Here is a 23728-nt window from a genome sequence, read left to right as displayed (position 1 = left end):
ATTCAGCCAAGCCTAAGGAATCCTCAGCTTGGGACAGAAACTATTGCTCATATACACAACAGTTTTACAGTAGTTTAACTCTTCTCTGGGTGCAAATAGATGGTTTTACCACTTAGGAAAAGAAAAATGCCTTACTGTAATAAATAAAATCAATATAAACCATTCAAAAGACATAACAGCATTTATCACCTATCCATGAGGTGTTCTAGAAATCCCCTTTCTGTATTCCATCTAGATGTAAATTATTGGAATCTCTGGATATTTGCTTAGAATATGGGGAAACTGAATTTCCCACAGTTAGAGGAAATAGTGCACAGCACACAATCTAGATCATTAATCATTACAAATGATGTTACAGAATCATTAAGAAAATGAAGAAGTAACTTCAGACAGGTTTACCTTGGTCCGTTTTAAAATTATTCAAGAACTCATACATATATACGTGTATATTAGTGTGATGGTACATCCTACGCTTTTAATATTTAATGAAAGAACTGAAAAACTTTAATTTCAACTTTCTGCCATCATTCACAACATTTTATCTGATCCTTTTGCTCTTACTCCAGTTGGTAACTCATTACCCCCCCAGGGGTCAGTACTGGGGCCCATCTTGTTTAATATTTGTATTGATGACCTAGATGACGGGATTGAGTGCATCCTCAGTAAGTTTGCAGATGATATTAAGTTGGGAGGTTGCGTTGATCTGCCTGAGGATAGGGAGGCCCTTCAGAGGGATCTAGATAAGCTGGATCACTGGACTGAGGTGAATGGGATGAGGTAAACAAGGCCAAGTGCCAGATCCTGGTCTTTGGCCACAATAACCCCATGCAGTGCTATAGGCTTGGGGCTGAGTGGCTGGATGACTGTGAAGAAGAAAGGGACCTGGGGGTGTTGGTTGATGCTCGGCTGAACATGAGCTGACAGTGTGCCCAGGTGACCAAGAGGGCCAATGGCATTCTGGCCCACAAATAGTGCGGCCAGCAGGAGAAGGGAGGTGATCATCCCCCTGTATTCAGCACTGGTGAGGCTGCGCCTCGAATATTGTGTTCAGTTTTGGGCCCCTCATTACAAGAAAGACATTGAGGCCTCTGGAGCGTGTCCAGAGCAGGGCAACAAAACTGGTGAGGGGTTTGGAACACAAATCTTATGAATAGTGGCTGAGGGAGCTGGGATTGTTTAGTCTGGAGAAGAGGAGACTCAGAGGAGACCTCATTGTACTCGACAACTTCCTGAAGGGAGGTTGTGATGAGGTTTGGCCTTTTCTTCCATGCAACAAACAGGACCCGAGGAAACAGCCACAAGATGCGCCATGGAGATTTAGATTAGACATAAGGAAAAACTTCTCTCAGGGATTGGTCAGGCACTGGAATGGCCTGCCCTGGAAGGTGGTGGCAGTGTTCAAGAGGCATCTGTAAGAGGAGCTACGAGATACCTTTTAGTAGCTTGTGGTACTAATGGTAGTGGGAGGACAGTTGGACTAGATGATCTTGTAAGTCCTTTCCAACCTTGTGATTTTATGATTCTATGATTCTATAACTACCATTTGTTCTCTCTATACTTTCTAGATTCTGCTTACTCTTTCCAGTGCTATGTTTTCTTTTAATTCTTCAATTTCAAATATTCAACAGAAGTTGGTTATCACTGGGAATATTCAAAGGATTGCAACAAGTTTGGGACTTAAACATTTATTCCCTAATTCTTCTCAAAGAGCTGTTCACATCTTATTTGTTGCATATCTTTCTAAAAGAATTTTATATCTTGATGAATTTATTAGCACAAGAAGGATGTGGAGCTCTTGGTGCAGGTCCAGAGGAGGGCTACTAAGATCATCAGAGGGCTGAAACACCTCTCCTATGAAGAAAGGTTGAGGGAACTGGGCTTTTTTAGCTTGGAAAAAAGGCGGCTCCGGGAAGACCTCATTGTGACCTTCCAATACTTGAAGGGAGCATAAACAGAAGTGGGAATGGCTGTTTACAATGGTGCACAGTGATAGGACAACGGGGAATGGTTTTAAACTGAGATAAGGGAGGTTTAGTTTAGATATTAGGAGGAAGTTTTTCACACAGAGGGTGGTGACGCACTGGAACAGGTTGCCCAAGGAGATTGTGAATGCCCCATCCCTGGAGCATTCAAGGCCAGGCTGGATGTGGCTCTGGGCAGCCTGGTCTAGTGATTGGTGACCCTGCCCATGGCAGGGAGGTTGAAACTTGATGATCATTATTGTCCTTTTCAACCCAGGCCATTCTATGATACTATAAAGTACACTTTTTCAGTCAAATCAAAACTGGGCACAAAGTGCATTTCATCCTTTACTTTTTATACTCGTCCATTACTCATTTCATCTAAATGAAGATGAAAGCAAGAGAAGAGAATTACTAGAGTGCTTTAATCTTGTCTTATTTCTTCCCTCTAATGGAAGGAATTGAGCTTGTAGGTACTGGCACTTAAAAAGTTGTTACAATATTATAATAAAGTGTATAATATCATGTTATGCATCACAGTGCCAAAAGCCAAATAATAAAAATATAATATGTCTCCAGATAACCTAGTAACTTTATATGTTGATTTTTTTTTTTCTTTTTAAACTTATTTTGTAGCATTTATAGGTAAATATGTGAAAAGTTTTGTTTGTTTGTTTGTTTTTAGCATAAGATACAGTTAGGAAAAAAACATCCTAGTTTTATAACTTCTCATAAAGTGCATATTCTTCTGGCTTTTGGACTTATGTTTTTATCCTGTCAATTTTCTAACTACAAGTAGGTTTTCATATGCTAGAAATTACATGATGAATGAATGTTTAATAATTACTACCTTTATTTTTTAAAACTGAAAAGCAAAACCACTCAGGTAGACTTATGTAAGGTCTAAAGAGATCTCTGAAAGTATATATGAATAGATTTGTATATGTAGAGATCAGATTTCACATCATTCTAACAATATTTGCTAAACCTAAGGGTTGATTGTTTTTGTTTTTTTTTTCTCTTTCTTTATGCTCAAAGAATAGTTTAAATTAAAAAAAAAAAAAAAAAGGTAAAAATGAAGGTCTACTACCAATACATGATGGTAGAGGATAGTCCCATGCCCTTCTTTCTCCAGTCATACACTTTAGAAGGCTACTTCCATGGAGTGTGTAACCTGGATTGCATCCATAAATGATAGTACTTCCAGCAAAGTGACCTTGGTCACTGATTTTATATCCAAACTGTGGCACACCGGGGTCTTCACAATGTGAAAGTTCAAAACCTGTGGTAGGAGTAGCACACTCTTGTTAAAAAAATCAAGCAGATAAATGCACTGATGAAATTAAGATTTTCTGTTTTCCAGTGGAAATAAAATATTTTCAGAATTCAAGCAACAGTATATTTAAGGTTTCATCTCTGTTTCTGAACAGCCTTAGTAGGCAGTCTATACCCCTCACTTATATCTCAGAGTAATACTGTCTAGTACATTCAAGTTGAGCCTGCAAAATTGTCATAACCCTTTTTTTCCCCAAGAGCTCAATTAAGGACTGAGAACGAAATTCACAGTAGCTGTCAATCAGTTCTAAAACAATATTATAATTTATAAAATAGCCGTTAAAATGAATTCTTATTTATTTTGACGGTGATCTAGTCTGTGAATAGACATTTATGGCTCATAGACAAAACTACACAGTAGATTTGTTTGTTACCTTGCACACTAATGGGAATGGCACAATAGCACCCCTGGTAATACAGAAATAGTCACATTCATAAATTCCTATCCCAATCCTGCTTGCAATAGTTTGTAAATTTAAACACTACACTTAGCAAGTAATGACAATGATGACAATATAGCAATTCAAGAAGAAAAAAAAAGGACATTTTGCAGAATTAAACGATGTGGAGCAAGAAGGAAAAAGAATGACCTAAAGATTATACAGAATATAATGTTATTGGGAAATATCTGGGGAAACAAATTGCAATTTAGGCAGAAGATCCTATTAATAAGGTTTCCTGTTATTATTAACTGAGAAGCAGTTCCATAGCCCATTTTGTTCAAAAATAAACATTAAAAAAAAAAAAAAACAACATACAGTTCTAACTTGTATATCTAACAAATAGACAAAACAGTTTGTGTCACTTTGATATTTCTAAGTGTAGCTAGCACAGAGCAAATGAAGGATTTTTCATATTTGCGTTGTTCACTAAAGTTCACTATGTTCAGCTGATGAGCCATTGGTAGCCTTTCATAGTCTCTCCATGAGCACTGAGTCATTACTACTAATTGAAAAAAATGTTCAAAGTTTTATTTTGCAGACAAAACATATCAGGTTGGAAAGAGCTGTTTGTTTACATGATTGAAAAAAAAGTAAAATAATATATTATCTCAGCTCTTATTTCAGCTCATTTAGCATCTCAATGAAAATGGCCCACCTCCTGAAGATATTCCACAGCTTCTCAGCACAACTTCTCTAATTCCTAAGTGAGTTATTGTTTCCTTTTGCAGACCACGCTATAGAAGTTCTAATGAGGCTAAAAAAAGGTTCATGCGAAAAAGCTATTTTCATATTTTCAGTTTGGATACTTATTGACCAGTCAGAATTTCTCCTTTTTTATAAGAAAATATGTTGATTGTGTTGAGTGAAAATAAGTTTAAATGTCTAGAACTCTGAAAAGTCCTCACATCTGCCTACTTAAAGGCAGAACAACAAGTAGTCTTTTTAATTGATCACTTTCCTCTTGAGGATGAAAAAAAACATGTAATTACATTGCCTGAGCAGTTTTCAGCTGCAAGTTTATTTGAGCTACTTGCACACTGAAGGCAGTTCTGATAGTAAGACCAAAATGAGAAGATCTCTGTTGCTATGGAAGAACACCATGCAGGTAGGGACATAATGTGAGGGACCTAAAATGACAATAGTTGACTATTTAATGAATGCTCACAGTGTATCCTTGATGATACACAGTGATTCTGTAGACCTTGTGGGGTCTTCAGTAAAGCCTTTGACATTTTCTCCCATAAAATCTCCATAGAGAATCTGCTGAAGGGCTGAATGCAAGGACAGAAAGGTGGACTGTACACTGGTTGAAGGGCTGGGCAAGGCCCTCCAGACAGTTTTTCACCCAACAAAAAGTACACCTGCCCAAGCCATAGGCTGCCACCTTCTCCAGGAGAATACTGTGGAAGATGGAATCAAAAGTGCCTAGGTAGATTACATCCACAGTCTTTCCTTCATACTCGAGGCAGGTCACTTGGTCATAGAAGGAGATCAGATTGGTCAAGCAGGACATGCCTTTCCTAAGCCCAAGCTGGCTACATCTGATCCCCTGGTTGTCTTGTACATTGGATGATCGCATTCAAGACCATCTACTCCAATCCTGTAGTTTCTTAGTTTCTTACATATTCCTTTTGACTTTTCCCGTAGATGAATGTCATGTTGGCAAGTCTCCATTCATCTGGGACCTCCCCAGTTGTCAAAGACTGTTGATAAATGGTGGAAAATGGCTTGGCAATCACTTCTACCAGCTCTCTCAGTATCCTTGGGTGGATACCTCCATCTAGGTGGAATAGCAGGTCACTAACTGTTTCCTCCTGAACTCTCTTCCCCATCCCCTTCCATCTCAGGGGACTGAATACCTTGAGGATAACTAGTCTGACTATTAAAGACAGAAGAACACATTAAGACTCTGCCTTTTCCTCATCCTCTGTGGTAACTTTCTCTATCTCATCCTATAAAGGATGGAAATTCTCTTGACCCTCCTCTTGCTGTTTATAAATTTCTGAAAACCTTTTTATTGTCTTTAACAGTGACGGTCAGATTAAGTTCTTGCTGGGCTTTCTACTTTCTAATTTTCCCTCTGTATATCCTAGCAACAACTGTGTACTCTTTCCAAGTTGCCTGCCTGTCCCTTCTTCCAAAGACAGTAAACTCTTTTTTTTCCTGAAGAAACAACTGTGTATTTTCATAATTCACCATCTGATAAACAAGATGTAGATATGTTTGCTCTATAAAACAAAAATCTGAAGAGACTTCACTTCTAATCTTTACAGTTAATTTTGTCAGTTTGCATAGAGTGAAGAAATTTTTGTCTGGAATCTCTTCTTTTGCTTCCAAAATGGTTGGAAAGAGCTGTTTGTTTACACGATTGAAAAAAAAAAAGTAAAAATAATATATTATCTTATTTCAGCTCAGGAATTATTTTAAGCAATCATCCAAGTTCAGTAATTGTTAGTCTAATGCAGTCTTTGTATTGAATGTGAGTCTAAAGATGGAGAATTTATTTTAATAAACAAATATTTATGAAACAATTCTATTAAGTTTCACATTTAAAATTACCCTCACGTTTAAATATTTTTATGTGCTAGCACTCTTACCTGAAGTTCTACATTTTTATCCTCTCCAATACAGAAAATACATCAAAAAACCCTCTAGAAACACAAACAAACAAAAACCAGAACTTTAATTATCAAATTAGAGAAAGTACTCTGAAAGCCTGGTTTTAGTATGCTGTTTAGTGTAGGAGTTTTTTTTTTTTTAAAAAAAAAAAAAAAGAAAGAAAGAAAAAAAGATTATTTTAACGAGTGATTTGCATTTGATTTTATTGCTGTTCATCATTGGATTGCATTTTTATCTTACAAGAAATTATGTTTTCATTCCTTTACAATCATAAATCTATTACTATTTTTTTCTCAAATACTTACTGGTATAAACAAGTTGAAAGCCTTCATCAGTGCCCTCTGTGTCTGAGTTGAATTCCAACCATAAATGATTTGAAGTACTACTTAGCGTCAGACCTCTTAATGATGCACCAGTGTATGCACCCAGCAGATGAGCAGTATTGTCTTTGCCATCATAGATCTGTAAGAAAAATGCAACTTTTGCAGTCACTAAAAGAAAATAAATGCATATATTTGATTTTGAAAATAATTCTCTACATTTCAATTAAGAGGGAGAATAGCTCTGCCAAAGGAGATCATTTTCCAGTCAACCGTGAATACACTCTGGATATGTTGTTTGTCTCTGCTCAATTATGTTGATTTAATTGTGGTTATTTTTCATATGCACAGTATAAAATATGTCAGTTCCTTTTTTTGCTAACAAAAGAAGTGGGCAGTGTTGCCATATCAGCTCAGTGCTTGTGAACATCTGTGTTTTCTCTTCCACTGCCAACACTGCAGTGCTCATCACAGACAAACAGCAAACACTTACTTTGTGTAAATGTGTCTAATAAGCTAATATCTATCCAACTTTAACTAGTTAAATAAACTTCTGGTTGTTCTTCTGTTTTTTGTTGTTTTTGTTGTTTTATTTCCTGTGTAAATCGAGGTTTAAAAATAACTACACAGTAAAAGGAGTCTCGGAAATCAGAATAAAATATACAGAAAAACTTCTGTAGTTAGAAAGAGTAACAAAATCTATATGCAAATTAGAAGACAGAGTTTTTATGACATATTTTTCTTTCAGAGTTGAAATTGAAAGTTCAAGCAGACTACTAAACATATTAAATGATCTTTTAAGAATACTTAGCAAATTTCTTTCAAGCTTTGTTGCTTTAATATCAGTGGTTGGTGTACAACTATATATTTTTTAGAACAGCTAAGCTAGTATTTAACAGTAATTGTTAACCCAAATAATATATTTTGTAGGATTTATTTATTGACTTCTATAATGTAAACATGAGTTTTAAGAAAAAAAAATCCCTTGCAAATGTGCAAACTAAATAATTTTCAATTTGAACTAATGAACTAATTGCTAAATGAACAGAGTCCTAAATATTTTCTAATTGTAATTAAGATATAAATTGTAACCAATGCCTGCATTTGTAAACTGGAATCTATATCAGAATGAAATAAAAACAAATAGATCAGCAGTAGTAGCAAGGCAACAAAGTGAATCAGAAATGATTTATGTTCTCCAAGACTTATACACTTTAATTTTTTTTTGCAGAAATTCTATCTAGTGACAAAAAGAAAAAAAAAAAGATAACATAAAAGAATCGATTTCTAACCACCTGATAAATAATTATACAACCACTCAAGAAGCACTACCAAATGACTTGGCTTAATTTCTTGATTTTACTGAAACCTGTGAATAAATTCCAAAGAAATTTCAGACTTCATGTCCTTACATGGAACAAAAAGAAGAAATTAAAGCAAAAAAAGATGCATTCTGGGGTGTATTGAAAAGAGTCTGTCCAGGAGATAGAAGGAGGTGATACTCCTCCTCTGCCCTGGTGAGGCTGCATTTAAAATACTGTGTCAATTTCTAAACTCTCCCGTTCAAAAAACACAGTTATCTCCAAGAAGGAGTCCTGCAGATGACCACAGAGATGATTAAGGGCCTGGAGCATATCCCATGTGAGGAAAGGCTGAGAACCTCAGAGAGCATCTGATAAATGTTTATAAATATCTAAAGAGAGATGGAAGGCAAATGGATGAGGCTGGGCTCTTCTCAGTAGTGTGTATCAATAGGGCAAAGAGTAATGGCCTAAAACTTGAACGCAGGATGCTCCTTACTAACATGTAGAAGAATTTCTTTATGGTAAGGATGACACAGTACTTGAAGCGGTTGCCCTGAGAGGTTGTGGAGTCTCCTTCTATGGAGATATTCAAGACACATCTGGCTGTACACTTGTGTGATCTACTGTAGGATACATGCTTTAGCAGAAGGATTGGACTCGACAACCTCTTGGGGCCCCTTTCAACCCCCGCAATTCTGTGATTCTGTGAAGGTGCAATTAATGCTTCTCAAGTATAAAGTTTTAAAATATATATAATATAAAATCTTCCTCAATATTATCAAAATTTCTTTAAAACTGAAGTGAGATAAGTAATCAAATAGGGCCAGAATAAAAACAACAGAATATTACTTAAAATTGACATTACATTGTGACAGTCTTAAAGAAAACGCAGCTTGTGTTTGATGCTCTTTTCCTAATCTCTCCAAGCTACTTATTAGCTAATAGCACCAAAGGATTCAGGATTTATTTTATTTTTAAACACTTCACAAGAGTATTCCATTTTCTGCTGTGTGTGAATCGCTAAATTAACTCTAAGAAGCTATTAATAAGTTCAGAGAATTACAGAATCAGAAGAAATCCTGAGTTGAAAGGGATCCAAAAGAATCAGAGTCCAATTCTGGGCTCCACACAGAACTATCTAAAAGCTAAACCATATGTCTAGGAGTATTGTCCAAGTGTTTACTGAACTCTAGAGGGTTTGATGCAGTGACCACTTCCCTGGGAAACTTTTCAATTTGAAACCACCCTATCGATGAAGAATCCTTTCTTAACACCCAGCCTGACTTTCACCTGACACAGCTCCATTCTGTTCCCAGAGAGAAGATATCAGGATCTGTCCGTTGTGAGGAAGATTTACACCTTCCTCTCCTTTTCTCTAGGCTGAACAAAGTGACTTCAGCTGCTCCTCACGTGTCACCCTCCAGAATTTTTGACAACTTCATACAAATTCTGATAGTTTGTCACTCTAATATCCTGGTGTTCAGAGCTGAACACAACACTTGAAGTAAGGCCATACCAGTGCAATTATATCAATCATTTTCAATGGCTTGCCAGAATTTCCCAGAAATCACTTCATGGTACAAATTTTCTTCACATTACTTTCCCCATACATTGCTAATTTGGTTAACTGTCCTACGTTATTAAGCTTTTCCTACTGACACCACGTATTGTGACCATCAAAATCTTTTAAATGTTGGCACTAGTTCTATTTTATGGACTAGATAACAGCCCCACTGTAAAATATCTCTAGGACTATGGAGGAGCAAAATTCACTGTACTCTAACACTTTCAAAACTCTCTGATTCTTGGTGTGGGTGAACTGCATTCGGTTGAGGGAAAGATATGATTCATTTCTACATTAAATTGATTTCTCCTTTTTCTTGGTTGCTGACTTCAATATTCAAAGGGATATATATATATATTATTATTCTTGAGATAGCAGAGGTTCCCTTAGGAGCATAAATGGACGCACATTTTGCAATATAGTTCTTAATTTAAGATACATTGTCTTTCTTATACTTAATTCAATTACTGAACTAAATTCAAGTTTCTAGATAGCAATTATGTATTCCAAATCCATTCCTTAGCAATGTAATTAAGTTGCAAAGAAACTCATTACAATCAACATAGTCTTTTGAGATTTACAGAACCAGCATTTCAATTTTCTTAAAAAAGCTGAGAGTTTTGCTTAAATTTTTGAATGAGTTAATAATTCACCACTAGAATTTGATCCATAGGACAATAATATTATTTGTGGTTGATTATTATCTTATTTTTAAAATAGGAATATTTGTTCCCATTCAACTTGTCAGTACTTTTGGATTTATGTTACTAGCATACTGTATTGCTCAGGATATTTACTACACAAATAATAACAAAAGGTGGCTGGTTTTATTTTCCTTAATACATTCTGTAGCACTAATGCAAAGATAATTGATTCATGACTGCATCCCATCTGAATATTGTAGTAACAAGTCTTTCAGAAAATGGAAATACAACTTTATCAGTTATTTAGAGGCCTGATTTGTTAAATGATTAATTCAGAAAAGGAAAGGCACAAAAGTTGAATTATGTTGAATTATGAATTAATGTCACAACGATACTTTGAAATGTCCCAGAGGATGATGATAGTAGTTAACACTGCTGAGAAAAGTAGGTTTTGAACCTAGAGATACACTGTTTACTGACAGCTGGGGAGATTATTTTCCATTTAAAGTTAGAGAATAATTAAAACCTCCCAAACTTTCTAGAGGCTCAATTATTAACAAATTTTAAATGAAAATAGTCTTTTTTTTCTGCTAAATTATTTGAACCTACTCCATAAAATTTTACCAAGGGGATGTTATAGAGTGTTTTTTTGTTTGTTTGTTTGTTTGTTTCAAATGTGCATTTTAATCAACTATTTTTGAGACTTGCCATTGAAACAGAAAGGACACACAGATATGAAGATTTATGCCTTTATAAAGAGAAGAAATAACAAAATCAGCAGCTCAGAGCTAAGGCTGTCAGCACCTTGTCAAATATATCACTTATACCACATTCAAAGAGAAGCACTAATATATAGACAGAAAAAGGCCCATATGTTTGGATATTTTTCCTTCCCTCTTTCACAGTCATGTTTTCCTATGATATTACTAAAAGGATAGTGAATGTGGAAATTCTTAAAAATTGATTAAGAAACAAATCTGCAAAAAGCCACAAAAATAACCTCCTTTTAAACAAAAACTTTCAAAAACTTAACCAAGCACATTTTTCCAACTTGGTCCACGGGTTATAAAGCAAACAAATGCAGTGAAACTGAATTATATGAATTGTAAAGGATCATAAAGTAAGAGTGCTAGTACAAACATTGTGGAAAGAGACCACAACGCCAGTTCTCCTTTATCTTCCAACATACTGCTCCCTGCAGTGCTGCTGCACATCTTTTAAAAGAAGTTAAAAGATAGACTATTTCAGTGCAACATCAAAAATAGTTATTAAGGTTATCTTTCTACATACATGCAATCTCACCTGGAACATTAGTTCTCGCTCTATATACTAGAAAGGAAGATAACATGACCAAAATAGTGAAAGCGGAAAGTGGTCATTCGCCATAGAGGTCTGCGTCTTGTGCTTACCACTTCTCTCTTTCCTGCCTTTCAAGTGCTATCCATTAAATGCAATTACAAGTATACAGAATTTTTCAGAATAATATTACATTTAAAAACAGGGTATTGTGGCATTATTAATATACTGCTTTTATTATTATTTTTAAACAGTGGTCTTTATTTTTAACTGTGGTCTGCTTCTTCTCCTCCAGTAGATACAATATCTGATTAGACAAAACTTTTAGATACAACATGAAATATTTGTACCTAAAATGTTGATTTTGATGGATTTTTTTTTTTTTTTTTTTTTTTTGCCTTACTCCTAGAACTCATTTCTTAGAGTCACTGCATATTTATCTTGCAGTAAAAAACATCCAGAATCTTATTGTTTTTAAGGATGATTTTCCATTTCTATCAGAAATGAAATTCCTGGAAGTGTGTGCTGATTTCATATCAAAAAGGGGATGAATGGAATTATACAAATTTTAAATAGATGAAACTTCAGAAGAAATGCATGCTATTTATTTTCAAAATGAACAAGTGTTTTTTTCTTTCTCAATCTTACACTTAGCTACAGTTTTAAAGGTGAGAGCAAAAGAACTCTGTGAGTTTCTCAATGGAAGCATTTTGATCTACTTCCTGAAAAACAAAACAAAACAAAAATATATATATGCTCAGTCATATGGAATTATTGGTCAGGATATCTACTACAGAAGAACAACAACAGACAAACAGTTAAAAATGATGTACTCTTTCCATTTTAATCCTTTTTATACTTAGTGTTTCTTTCTCTGGGTTCACTTATGGAACATGCCTACAGTTCTCTGGTTTGGTTTTTTTTTTTCCCTTAAGCATTAACATAAAACTATTCTCACTAATCAGCACGACGCACAGGTGATTTTTCAATTTTAATGAAATCAACTAAAAATAAAAATATTATATCTATATTAAGACTATGTTAATATTCATAAGTTATCTGTCTCCTAGTAAAACAGAAAAACATAGTTGAAGATCCTTAGATAAAGTAATACTTTCAACTTATTTCAACACAAAACATTGCCACTAACAATTAAGTCTTCAAGCAAGTAGTCAATTCTGGTATTGACAAGAAGTCAATAGAGCTAACAAAGACTACAAATCTTAAAAACAAGACTGTTAAAAAGAGGTAAAGTCAGGAGGAAAAGCATGTTCAGACCTCATACTTCGAAAACTATGTATTCTTTTTCCTGCCTTCCACATAGGCAGAAAATTCTGGAAACATTTTTAGTGAACAAACTCAGTTAATGTATAAACTACAAAGAAGGAAACGATTTACAATTTCTGAGATTAAAAATAAATGGATTGTTTGATAGTGACTATACACATCTTCAATTATTCATACGCCATTGTGAAATTTTCACTGATCAGTAATGATTCAGTATCTCGAGCAGGCCTTACGAACACAAACACGAAAACTTACATATTCCCTAGAGCTTCCAACAAAACAACAAAAAAAGAGTAAGTAGCAAGAGCAGTGACACTGACAAGAGAACTAAATGCAGACTAAATGAAGGAAATAAAAAACAAACGTTATCTTCTTAATCTTTTTTTTCTACCACAGTTTAAAATTGACAAATAGCAGCTCCGCCTTTTCATCTGGTGAATAACACTGAGGGCGGTCATTTATTTATGTCAAATGCACTATTTCCCTCTAATGTTGTATTCTCAATCCAAATGTTTTATTATTTCATTCATAGTGTTTGTCTGGTATACATTTGATCCATGGACATTTAAGCCACATGGTCACTAGCAGATACCATGACTTGAATAATGAAGTATCTAAAGCTCTGGAGAATATTAAGTCAATTTGGGCTTTAAATGCAAATTTATTTGTGTAACTCTAGTAATCTAAAATGTTAGCTCATAGAAAAAGTATAATGAGTACCTGATTAACTTCTTTACCAACTTTTTCATGTATCTTTCCATGAAGAACAGAGATTAATGCATAAAAATAAAAGGCAGTTGTTGCAAATAAATGTCTTTAAAAACATTTCACTGAGATTGACTGAGAATGAGTCTAAGAGAACACAAGAAAATATATGGAAATCAAGCCTACTTTCCTGATCTTGAAGATATTAACAGTAAATACCTCCATGTTCTCAAGTCAGATATATATTAAATCTTTCCCTGCTTCTTTTTCACCTTCTGGAAATGAGCAGTAATCAATCATAAGATAATAAAGACCAGTGGACTAAAGATTAACACAAGCAATGTCAGAATCAGTTCCAAGGAGAAAGTTCTAGAATGCATGACTGCTGCCTTGCATTTCCTGAAACAGGATTCCTTTATCTATTCATTTAAATGAGCAGCTGGAAAACGTCTTATTGGATTAAGACAATTCATTTGCTGCTTCATTTTAGAGATGAGGCAGGAAGGAGTTTCACAGATTTCATTCCTTCCCAAAAATCAAATGACTGTCTTGATACAATGTCACGTAGGCTGAAAGAAAGCAATAATTATTATGAAGAATATTTCTTGTGGAGTTAAAAATACGTGAGGAGGAACTTTAGCTCATTATTATTCAAGAGAACTGATCTGAAATGCAAACACTCTCAATTACCTGCTACTATTTTCATCCAATAGACACAACTGCAAAACAAATATTTCTGTCAGTGACATTTACAGCAGAATGGTGGTCTTCTTCCGTTGTAATTAATTTGGTATTTCACTGAAATTCACACTGAGAAGCAGTATTGAAATAGAATTTATTTTAAATACGTACAAGTAAATGTTTTCTAGTAAAAAATCTGTAGTGCATATAGTTGGAGTGGCACTTAAGAAAACTTAAGTGCATAAATATTTTAAAGACTGAATGTGCATTAAATGATTAAGGAAGAAGAAAAAAAACACGTAGAAGAAAAAAGGTATAAGCTGTTGGAAAATTTGTATTTATATGCTAAAGCTGCCACTCAAAAAAGTCTTAAGGAAAGTGTATCCACACGGTTTGAATTGGATAGGCATGAAAATGTGAAGTGGGCTTCAAGGATTTTGATTCTTCTTGCTAATGTTGGTTAACATGGAGATCTTACCATAACTTCACTTAATTTTTCTGCTCCACTGAGAAATTCCAAAACAGGAAAGATGACACAGCTGCATATATCATTTGGATGTTTTAATGGTAACTTTAAAATGCATTTTTATTTTTATTTAATTTTGCATATATATTTTTCTGCTGTCTGATTTCATTTTGCATAGGTCAGTTAGGTTTGTTCATGTTTTAGCCACAATAAACTCATTTGTGAAGTGCTTATGTTTGACAACTTATGACAGAAATCCTAACCTAATTCTCAGATGGCTAAGGTTAATAAATCCCAGAATTATTTCTTACAGATAAATTGTACCATAATCCTTCTCACTGTGGTAGCTACAGAGCAGAATATGGCATTAAAAAAAAAAAAAAAAAAAAACAACCAGTTTTTATTAATAAAACATGATTGGCATCATACTCTTTTGATTTCTAGAAGACATCAGATAATTATGAAAAATCAGACAATTAGTACATCCATTTAGATGGTGTATACGAAAAGTAACCTACTGTAATCATTATCAACTTTAAATATGTAGACGGTTAAGTAATATATACACTTGGAAATTTATACTTCACAAATACAGTAATAACATCTATGTAAAAATCAAAAAGCTACTACATTTATAAGCTAAAATAACTTTGTAAAATTCTATAAAGTTCTAGTAACACTTTTTCCACTCTGTTTTTTGTTTTAATTTCTTTTGTTTTTGTTTTGCTAGTGAAAGTCATCTTGAACAAGATGCTATATATCAAACAAGGTCAGAATCACTTGAGGTATAAACCTCATGTACAAAATGGAAGTGACAGTATATTAAATTTAGTCTATTTGTGTAAGAGCTGGGGAAAAATATTATTATTAGATCACAGCATAATTAATAAAGTTACTGAAAAGGAAAATAGAATTTACAAAAGTTGTAATTCTGTTCAAAGTTTAGTTTTTAATACTAAGCACAGAATATACACACACGTTAATGCAGCATTTGGTTTATAGCTTCAATTTATTATTTTTAAAAATATTTGTGCTCTGATAAGAGCATATTTTAGGGTACAGATTCTGGAAGAACTTGAGATTGTCCAACTCCTGTCTGCACAAAGAACTAAACAAATTTAAACCGTGTTTCAGAGGCCATTTTCCAAATGCTTCTTGAACTCCATCAGGCTTGGTGCCATAACCACAGGGTGCCTGTTCCAGTGCCCAAACACCCCCTCAGTGAAGAACTTTTCCTGAGATGCAACCTGAATCTCCTCCACTCTGTTCCATTCTCTCAGGTCGTATTGCTGATCAGAAAGAGGAGAGATTAGCATCCACATGTCCACTCTGTGAGGAGCTGTAAGCTGCCTTGAGGTCTCCTGTCTCCTCTTCTCTGTGCTGAACAAACCAAGTGATTTCAGCTGCTCCTCATACATCTTGCCCTCTGGATCCCTCATAATATTTGCAACCTTATTTGAACATTAGTAGTTTCATGTTTTTCTTACATTGTGATGCCCAAAACTGCAAACAGTACTTTAGGGGAGGCTGTACCACCACAGAGCAGAATAGGACCATCTGTTCCCTTTAAAAGCTAGCAATGCTGTGTGTGATATGCCCTAGAATACCCTAGCTCTTCTGGCTGTCAGGGCACACTGTTGACTCATGTTCAACTTGCTGTCAACTAGAAGCATCAGAACTCTTTCTGTGGCTGCTCTGCAGCTTGTCATCATCCAGCCTGTACATGTATCAAGGGTCATTCCAGGTACAGAATCACTTCATTGTTGGATAATCATCAACTGCATGACTCAAAATTCCCAATATCATGGGAATCTCATGATAGCATCAGACTACTTTAAGTAACATGGTATGAATCCCTTCAGGTCCTTAGACATATCTACATTCATCCGGATCAACAAATCCTGAAAAAGTTCAGAGCAGGCTTGGAGTTCATCATTAACAGAGTCATGGACCTCCAATTCAAGACTCCTTGAGTTCCAGAACTCATTATTGGTGTTGAAGAAAGAGGCAAAGGCAGCATTAAAAATCTCAGCTTTGTCCAAATCCCATTTTGTGAGGTGACAATCCTCATTAACCGGCAGATTAATGATTGAAGAGATCTCTGGAGATCATCTAATCTGAACTCCCTGATATAGCAGGTTTCCTACTGTAGGCTGTACAAGAAAGTGTCCAGGTAGGTTTTAATCATCTCCAGAGTAGGAGACTTCATGACATATATGGGCAGCTTATTCCAGTGCTCTGCCACTCTAAAAGTAAAGAAGTTTTTTTCTTATGTATATAAGAAACTTTCAGTATATAAGTTTGTGCCCCTTGACTCTCATCCTCGTCATCACCTAAAAAGGCTTTGTCTAATCCACTTGATGCCTGCCTTTTTGATACTTAAAAGAATTTTACAAGATTTTTTTCTGTCTCCTATTCTCTAGGCTAAAGTACTAGGTTTCTCAGCCTTTCTTAATATGAGAGATGCTTGAGACCCCCAGTCATTTTTGTGGCTCTTCACTGGACTCTCTAGAAGTTCCCTGTCTGTACTGAACTGCAGAGTCTTGTGTCAGCCACTCTCTTCAGAGCATCAGGCTACTGGCTCCTGCCAATTCTCTGCAATTCCCTGAGGTTTCCTCAGCATAGAAAACCTCTCTGTACTTTGCCATCCCCACTGCCGGAAAAGGAACCAGCACTGAAGTTGATCATCTCAGTGACTGATGTAATTAGACACATATTTAGACAATTACTTTCTAAGACATGATTAATATAACCTTCTCCTACACTATATAGGCAGATCAAATTCAATGGCATGAGGCACTAAAAGCTTATAAATAACTAAAAGGACTACTTACCTTAAGAACATCTCCTTGAGCTAAATGAAATGTTCTGGCAGAAATGTTTATTCCTTTTCCTGCTTGTACCTGAATGCTATAAATACATTCATGGTTGTTTTCATAGTTAAGAGGATAATTGGGGGACAGTAAAATCCCTTCATTATTTGTTGTGGAGGCTCCACATTCAGCTGCAGGTAAAAGAAAATGTTAAGGTATATTTTATTAAAGAGCATAAATATTTTCAATAACTATGACAATGGGAATGTTAATGCAAATCAATTCAACATTATTAAAATTTATTGATATTATAAATCTATTTTTTAAAAGTTCATGCTAGTGATTGAAGATTACAAGCATATTTTTAACTTGCTCCAACACTTCAGTAAATGTATGTTAGATCATATGGAAAATTACAATCATGTTAATGGAACGTTCCATAATCATGTTTTAAAAGACCTTTCTAGAATTTTGTTTTGGAGGAAATTGATTTTGTTTTTATTAAAAATTATTTCTCCAATACAAAAACAAAACAAAACAAAAAATTAATGAAGACATGCAAAATAAATGAAAGTAGTCTAGAAATTTACATATGCATATATATATTTGTACACACACAGGCATATACATACACATATTCACACAGATTAATGACAAAGAAATGTTTCCTACTATCAATTTACTACAATTTATATCATACTCAGTGGCAAAGTTAGAGAAAAATAACAGTTATTGCAAACCTACCAATGAAACAACTGAAAAAAAAAAAATCACACTGACAGACAAGAAGAAAAAAACAGTAAGAAAAACAAAAACGTAAAGAAGAAAGGAATGAAATGGGTTTAAGTAAAAATGGGAAAGTGTTTCCAGGTACTACTGCAATAATTCCAAAACCAAAATTATTTAATTGAGGACTTAAGAATCTGAGTTTAATCATAAAATATACAAACATGAAAATTTTTGGGAACTCTTCTTTAGACAATAATAATTAGCTTCATCTACTATCATAATTTACAATATTTGCATTATTTTAATTAAAATATTTTGAGCATTGAAGAACCAGGTATGTTAAATTAACACCACACCAACAAACTACTGGAATTCTTTCCTTCCCTTTCAACTTAGTTCTTATAAAAGGTCATTATACTGAATGCACAAAAGCACTTCCTCTCTTTTTAACAGATTTAGTTTTATTTTAAATGTAAATGTCATACCAACTATTCCAGATTTATGTTTGGTATCCAGATCACTTCAAGATTCCTACCATTTTTTTTACACAATAACACAAGAATGCATTCATACTTAGTTTAAACTTGAGGAAATAATTGGTTTCTAATTTCTCTGAATATGAAATGGTATTATGCTACAACATATTTAATGTATTGAAAAGTTGTTTAAAATAATCTATGAAATCTATTTTAAGAGCTTTTATTTTTTTTTATTGGCAACTCCCTCATCAGAATAAGTCAAATTCAGTATACTGAAATATATATATTTATACTAAACTTGTATATTAAATGGCTTATTGGTTTATTGTTCTTCTTATTTTGCAGAAAACCATATCAGAAATGGATCAAAGCAGAAGAAATCATTGATAGCTATGTACTTAGTACATAGAAGTATGTAACAATTACCAAAAATATTTAGATGTCACAACTTTGCCTTAGAAAAGTTGTATTCATGCAATCTATGCTGAAGTAGGAAACTTTCTAGCCCACACGATCATGTCTTTTATCTTATTCTTAATAAATGTGTATTTGCTACTCTGAAGATGCATAGGTCAGTTTCAATTATAGCATGTAGGTGCAAAATGACTGTAATTTCACTTGAGGTAAACCCTTTCCCATTTCAGATAGATGAGTCAAAAGGCACAAGATTTGTGGTATTAAGTTCATCAAACAATTCTGCTCCTGTCAAAACTGTAATTTAAAACTACAGCAGTGAACCAACTGTTCAGGCATTTTTAACTGATATTCAAGAAACATGTTGTTCTCTGTTAAAAATAGGGAAAAGGTTCATATTAATAAAATGTATTAATCTGATTGTACTTTTCTTAATATAGAGAGAGAACGAATACTTTAAGATGCTTGGAACACATCATGTATGATCTTAGCCATCACAGTACTAGAAAATAAAAGAAATTTAATAACAGTCCTCAAGTCATCTGCTTTGAGAACAATCATATAGTGTTCAGTTAAATCTTTACGGTTCCTGGGAGCATGAACTGTATTTAATAACAGTAGCTTCTTTAGTACGAGGAGAAAATGGTTGAATATGTTATTCTAATGGAGACTTTTATTTTCAAAGATAAGGAGAAAATACATTAACTGAAAAATAATTCATGCATTGTGTTTCAGATTTTCTCTTTTTTTTCCCCCAAGCACACAGACACAAACGTTATTTCCACATCATAAAAACCAAATAGTAATTCTTTTCATTTTTGTTTCTGCACAAATTCTTTCTTACTGATAATTTACCAATTCATTTTCAATATATTAACATTTCCAGATGAATATTCACTTAAAAAGACAACAACAACAATAACAAAAAAAGCCCTGTTTCTACAACTGTGCATGCATTCATTATTATTCCTCTGTTTAAAAAATCATCATCTACACAAAAGTAACTTTTATTTATGCACTACAGGGCTCAGCTTCTAAACCATCTCTTCTATAGATATATAAATAAATGCTGCTTATGTGTACATCAAATTGGTTCAGAAGGTGGGGACTGGGGGAGTAATGTCTCTTCTGCTAATAAAAATTGGCAGAGCAGAAGTGACTCCATATTCTTGCCTCTTCTGAAATGCATCACCCACAGCCTTGCTGTGCTCACATCCATTGTCTCCAGAAACGCTCAGCAAACGGGTGCAATTTTTTTCTGCATGGACACACCTTTGCTTCATACCCTCTTACATGTCAGAGGCCATTTTATCACACTACTCCTCTGCTGCCATCTGTTGCACAGCAACAAAATGTAACTAAATATTGGTGGGAAGGTTCAGCCACATAGCACTAACATCTGCCTCTGACATCACAGGCTAACGTAATAAATTAGGAAGCATTAGTTTTGGAGTAGCCCTCATAGATTGAAACATTTCAATACTGTAAACGTTCTGTCATAAGTAAAAGAAAAAAAAATAGTCAAATAACTATCTTACATTTTAGAGTTATTGTGTTTGGAGTTTTTTTTTTTTTTTTTTTAAACATTCTCCATAGAACTGAAACTCAAGATATTTAAGAAGAATTCAGCTATGACAATTTTAGCAGTTAAAATTTAAATTTCCAGTCAGTGCTACATACATGGATTATTTCTGAGGTGAGTTGAGAGTGTTAGGAACTATTGTTTCCTCTGAGTTATCTTTGTTATTGTTTCAAATCAGAATGACCATTCTTTTAATATATTTTACTCTAACTTACCTAAGAAGTCTATGTAGACTTCTTTCCTATGCATGAACCTAGTTGTATGAAATATACCTGGTCTAAGAGATCTAATCACATGTATAAATTTTTGTGTAAATTGGAAATTTACACTGACAAATAAGAGCCAATTATTAGACACTGAATAGATAAATATTGACTTAATTTTATACACAGTTTTCCTAGACAATTTATCAAAATAAGAATATGCATTGAGTCTTTAATTTGTAATGCTGTGATGTTCACTGATAGCACTAATTATTTAAAAGGAAAAAAAAAGAAAGAAATATGACTAAGATGATATGGAAGATATGAAAGTACCTTTCAAATTAATAGGTGTATTACCATGCTTTTCCATGCTGTATATCTGCAAATCCATGGACAGTGACTACACATACAAGCAAATGAAAGCAGCTGACCACGTACCCACACACCTTGGCAGAGGTGCACTCCATACTCGTCGGCCACCACCAAGACAGATAATCTCTGAAGTTCCTTCTAAACGATATCCAGATGAACAGGAGTATGTCAGAGTATCTCCCACTCCAAAATTAAATCCTACTCTGTTACCAAATTGAGGGATTCCTGGATCTTCACAAGGTTCAAGATTATACTCTGAAAATAAGAGAGCAAGTCAGCTTGTAAGAGGGAAAACTACTTGTGTTTTCTATCAGACTTTTTCATAACCTCACAATCTAGTAAATTCTGTATATTTCCACCTGACCTTTAGTACAAATTTCAGTTTTAAAAACAAAATGAATGCACGAGTGTTACACTGGCCATTTTACTTCATTTAAAAGTTACAATAATAAATGAATGCAAATTTTTCAGATGCATAACCCAAAATGGTTTTTAGAGCCATATACATTTCCTACACATGTACAATGAATGAAAACAACAGTTTAGAATAAGAGCCTTAAATGACTGACACTTGGGCTCATGTGGAATTTCACTAACTGAAATTAGACCAGTTCTGTTTCTTCCCCTTGCTTACTAATGTTTCTTAGAGTTTACTGTTATCTTATTTATCATATAGAATAAATATACCTACAAAGATATGGAGATTTTTTTTGAATTAAAACTTCCGTGCTTTAGAAACAAATTATGCCATGATTCAGTATATTCATTTATCAACATTACTTCAGTTTTAAATATCTTTTATAGATTTTTATATATTTATTTATTTGTTTATCAGGAAGAAGACATTCCAAGTATCCGCTTACCAGAAAAAGAAATGTTAAATCCTTCATATGATATTGAAAAATCTGATATAAAGCGCAACTGGGCTCTGAAATTCCCGTAGAGACCAGCATTGATTGGTGAAGGAAGCTCTGAGCCAGTCAGACGTGCTAATGGCTGTGTGAAACTGCCATTCTCTGTTATTAGTAAGTAGTCATGATGATCTTCCAGATGAAAGGTGTAAAAGGTGAACTGCACACCTATTAGAAAAAGCAGAATTAATTTACATATCATTCTGACAACATACATGTAATTAAGACACTGATTAAATTCATGCATTTCATTATGAAACAAGGTTCATAATATGAAGGTATTCCACTATTGTCCACGTGTAGAAATAAGATCAGGAAAGCCAAAAAATTATTTTCTTTTTAATAAGGGGAATATTTAAATTCTTGACTAAAGACACATTCGTAACTCTGTAACGTCATTTCTCAATATTACAATATGAGCAACGAGAGAGGGGTAAATTAGTTGTTCTATTAGTTAACTGCCTAAAATATACTATTGACACTCCACTAACTTCACTTCAGTATACATTAAATTACACACCACCTACAAACAAAATACAAGAATTAATGTCAAGATAGATGCTTAATTTCATCTTCAGGAATAGTATCAATGTTCCATTATTCTGGTTCACAAAATGAAATAGAAAAAGAATAATTTCAATTTTTTAATGAACACCCTACAATCTTAACACTAGTCCACAAGTATATGAATGAGAAATCATCCCAGACTTCTGCAACTATAACATATTAAAATAGTAAAATGAAAACATATAAATGTATGCTGCCAAAAATATTATTGAAGACAGTATCTGTGCACGTAGAAACAGCATTTCTTAGCAATACAACACATACAGATAGTCACTTGCTATTCAGTAGCAGTAATATGAAGTTGTAACACAAAAATGTGTGTTTTAAAAATATTGTGTGGTGACATGTTACATACAATTTCTTGGTAGTCTGACAATAAACTGCTATATTTTGTAAAAGGAAACAGTCTAAAGAAAATATTACATATAAAAATAAATTGTACCTAATACAAGATACTCCTTGACATTATGAAATAAAAATTATATTAGACATGAAATGGAATGGAAAATAATATTCCCACAACAAAGGTTCTCTCCTCCATTTTAAATTACCTGCTTATTTGTTAGTGATTATTTTGTAATCACTTTTTGTAAGTGGTAATTATCTAACAATTAGGCCATCTAACACTGACATATACCTTCAACAAATAACTAACCTTTTTTTTAAAAGCTTCTGTTTCTCATTAGTTCTTTAGTTATTAGTTCTCTGTTATCACTCTAAACGTTCTCTTAAGTGGTTGTATTTATCTTTTTTCTCCAATTAAAAACATTTCTAAACCATATTATTCCTTGAATCCATAGATGCATAATGAGCTATCATTTACATGCTGCCACCCTCAAAAACTATCTCAGTAAACTGAAACCATTAATTCTCTTCAAAATAGAAAGATTTTCCTTTCCAGCATTTCCTTGTAGACAATTAGTCAGAATGTAAAACTTTGCATGATAAGAGATATATTTTAAACCTTTCCCCTCTCATTATTTTCACCTCTTCTTATGCCATAACATGAATAACATACTCAATTCTTCATTTC

At 33.9% G+C, this 23728-nt stretch overlaps 1 protein-coding gene across 5 annotated transcripts in view; it reads right to left on the bottom strand.

Moving 5' to 3' along the window:
* The window catches only part of CSMD3 (CUB and Sushi multiple domains 3), a 528421-nt gene that overhangs the window by 158605 nt on the left and 346088 nt on the right, over positions 1–23728 (bottom strand). For all 5 annotated transcript variants that reach the window (XM_048939546.1, XM_048939547.1, XM_048939548.1 and 2 more), the window contains 5 exons: positions 22081–22296; positions 21284–21472; positions 17460–17629; positions 6664–6820; positions 3052–3243 (listed from right to left, as the gene is read on the bottom strand). In XM_048939546.1, coding sequence (XP_048795503.1) covers positions 3052–3243; positions 6664–6820; positions 17460–17629; positions 21284–21472; positions 22081–22296 — 924 coding nt within the window. The remainder of the gene's footprint in view (positions 1–3051; positions 3244–6663; positions 6821–17459; positions 17630–21283; positions 21473–22080; positions 22297–23728) is intronic.

Source organism: Lagopus muta, chromosome 3 (genome assembly GCF_023343835.1).
Source record: "Lagopus muta isolate bLagMut1 chromosome 3, bLagMut1 primary, whole genome shotgun sequence".
Classification (NCBI taxonomy): Eukaryota; Metazoa; Chordata; class Aves; order Galliformes; family Phasianidae; genus Lagopus; species Lagopus muta.
The sequence above is the reverse complement of the archived record's forward strand: the minus strand, read 5'-3'. Positions and strand labels throughout refer to the sequence as shown.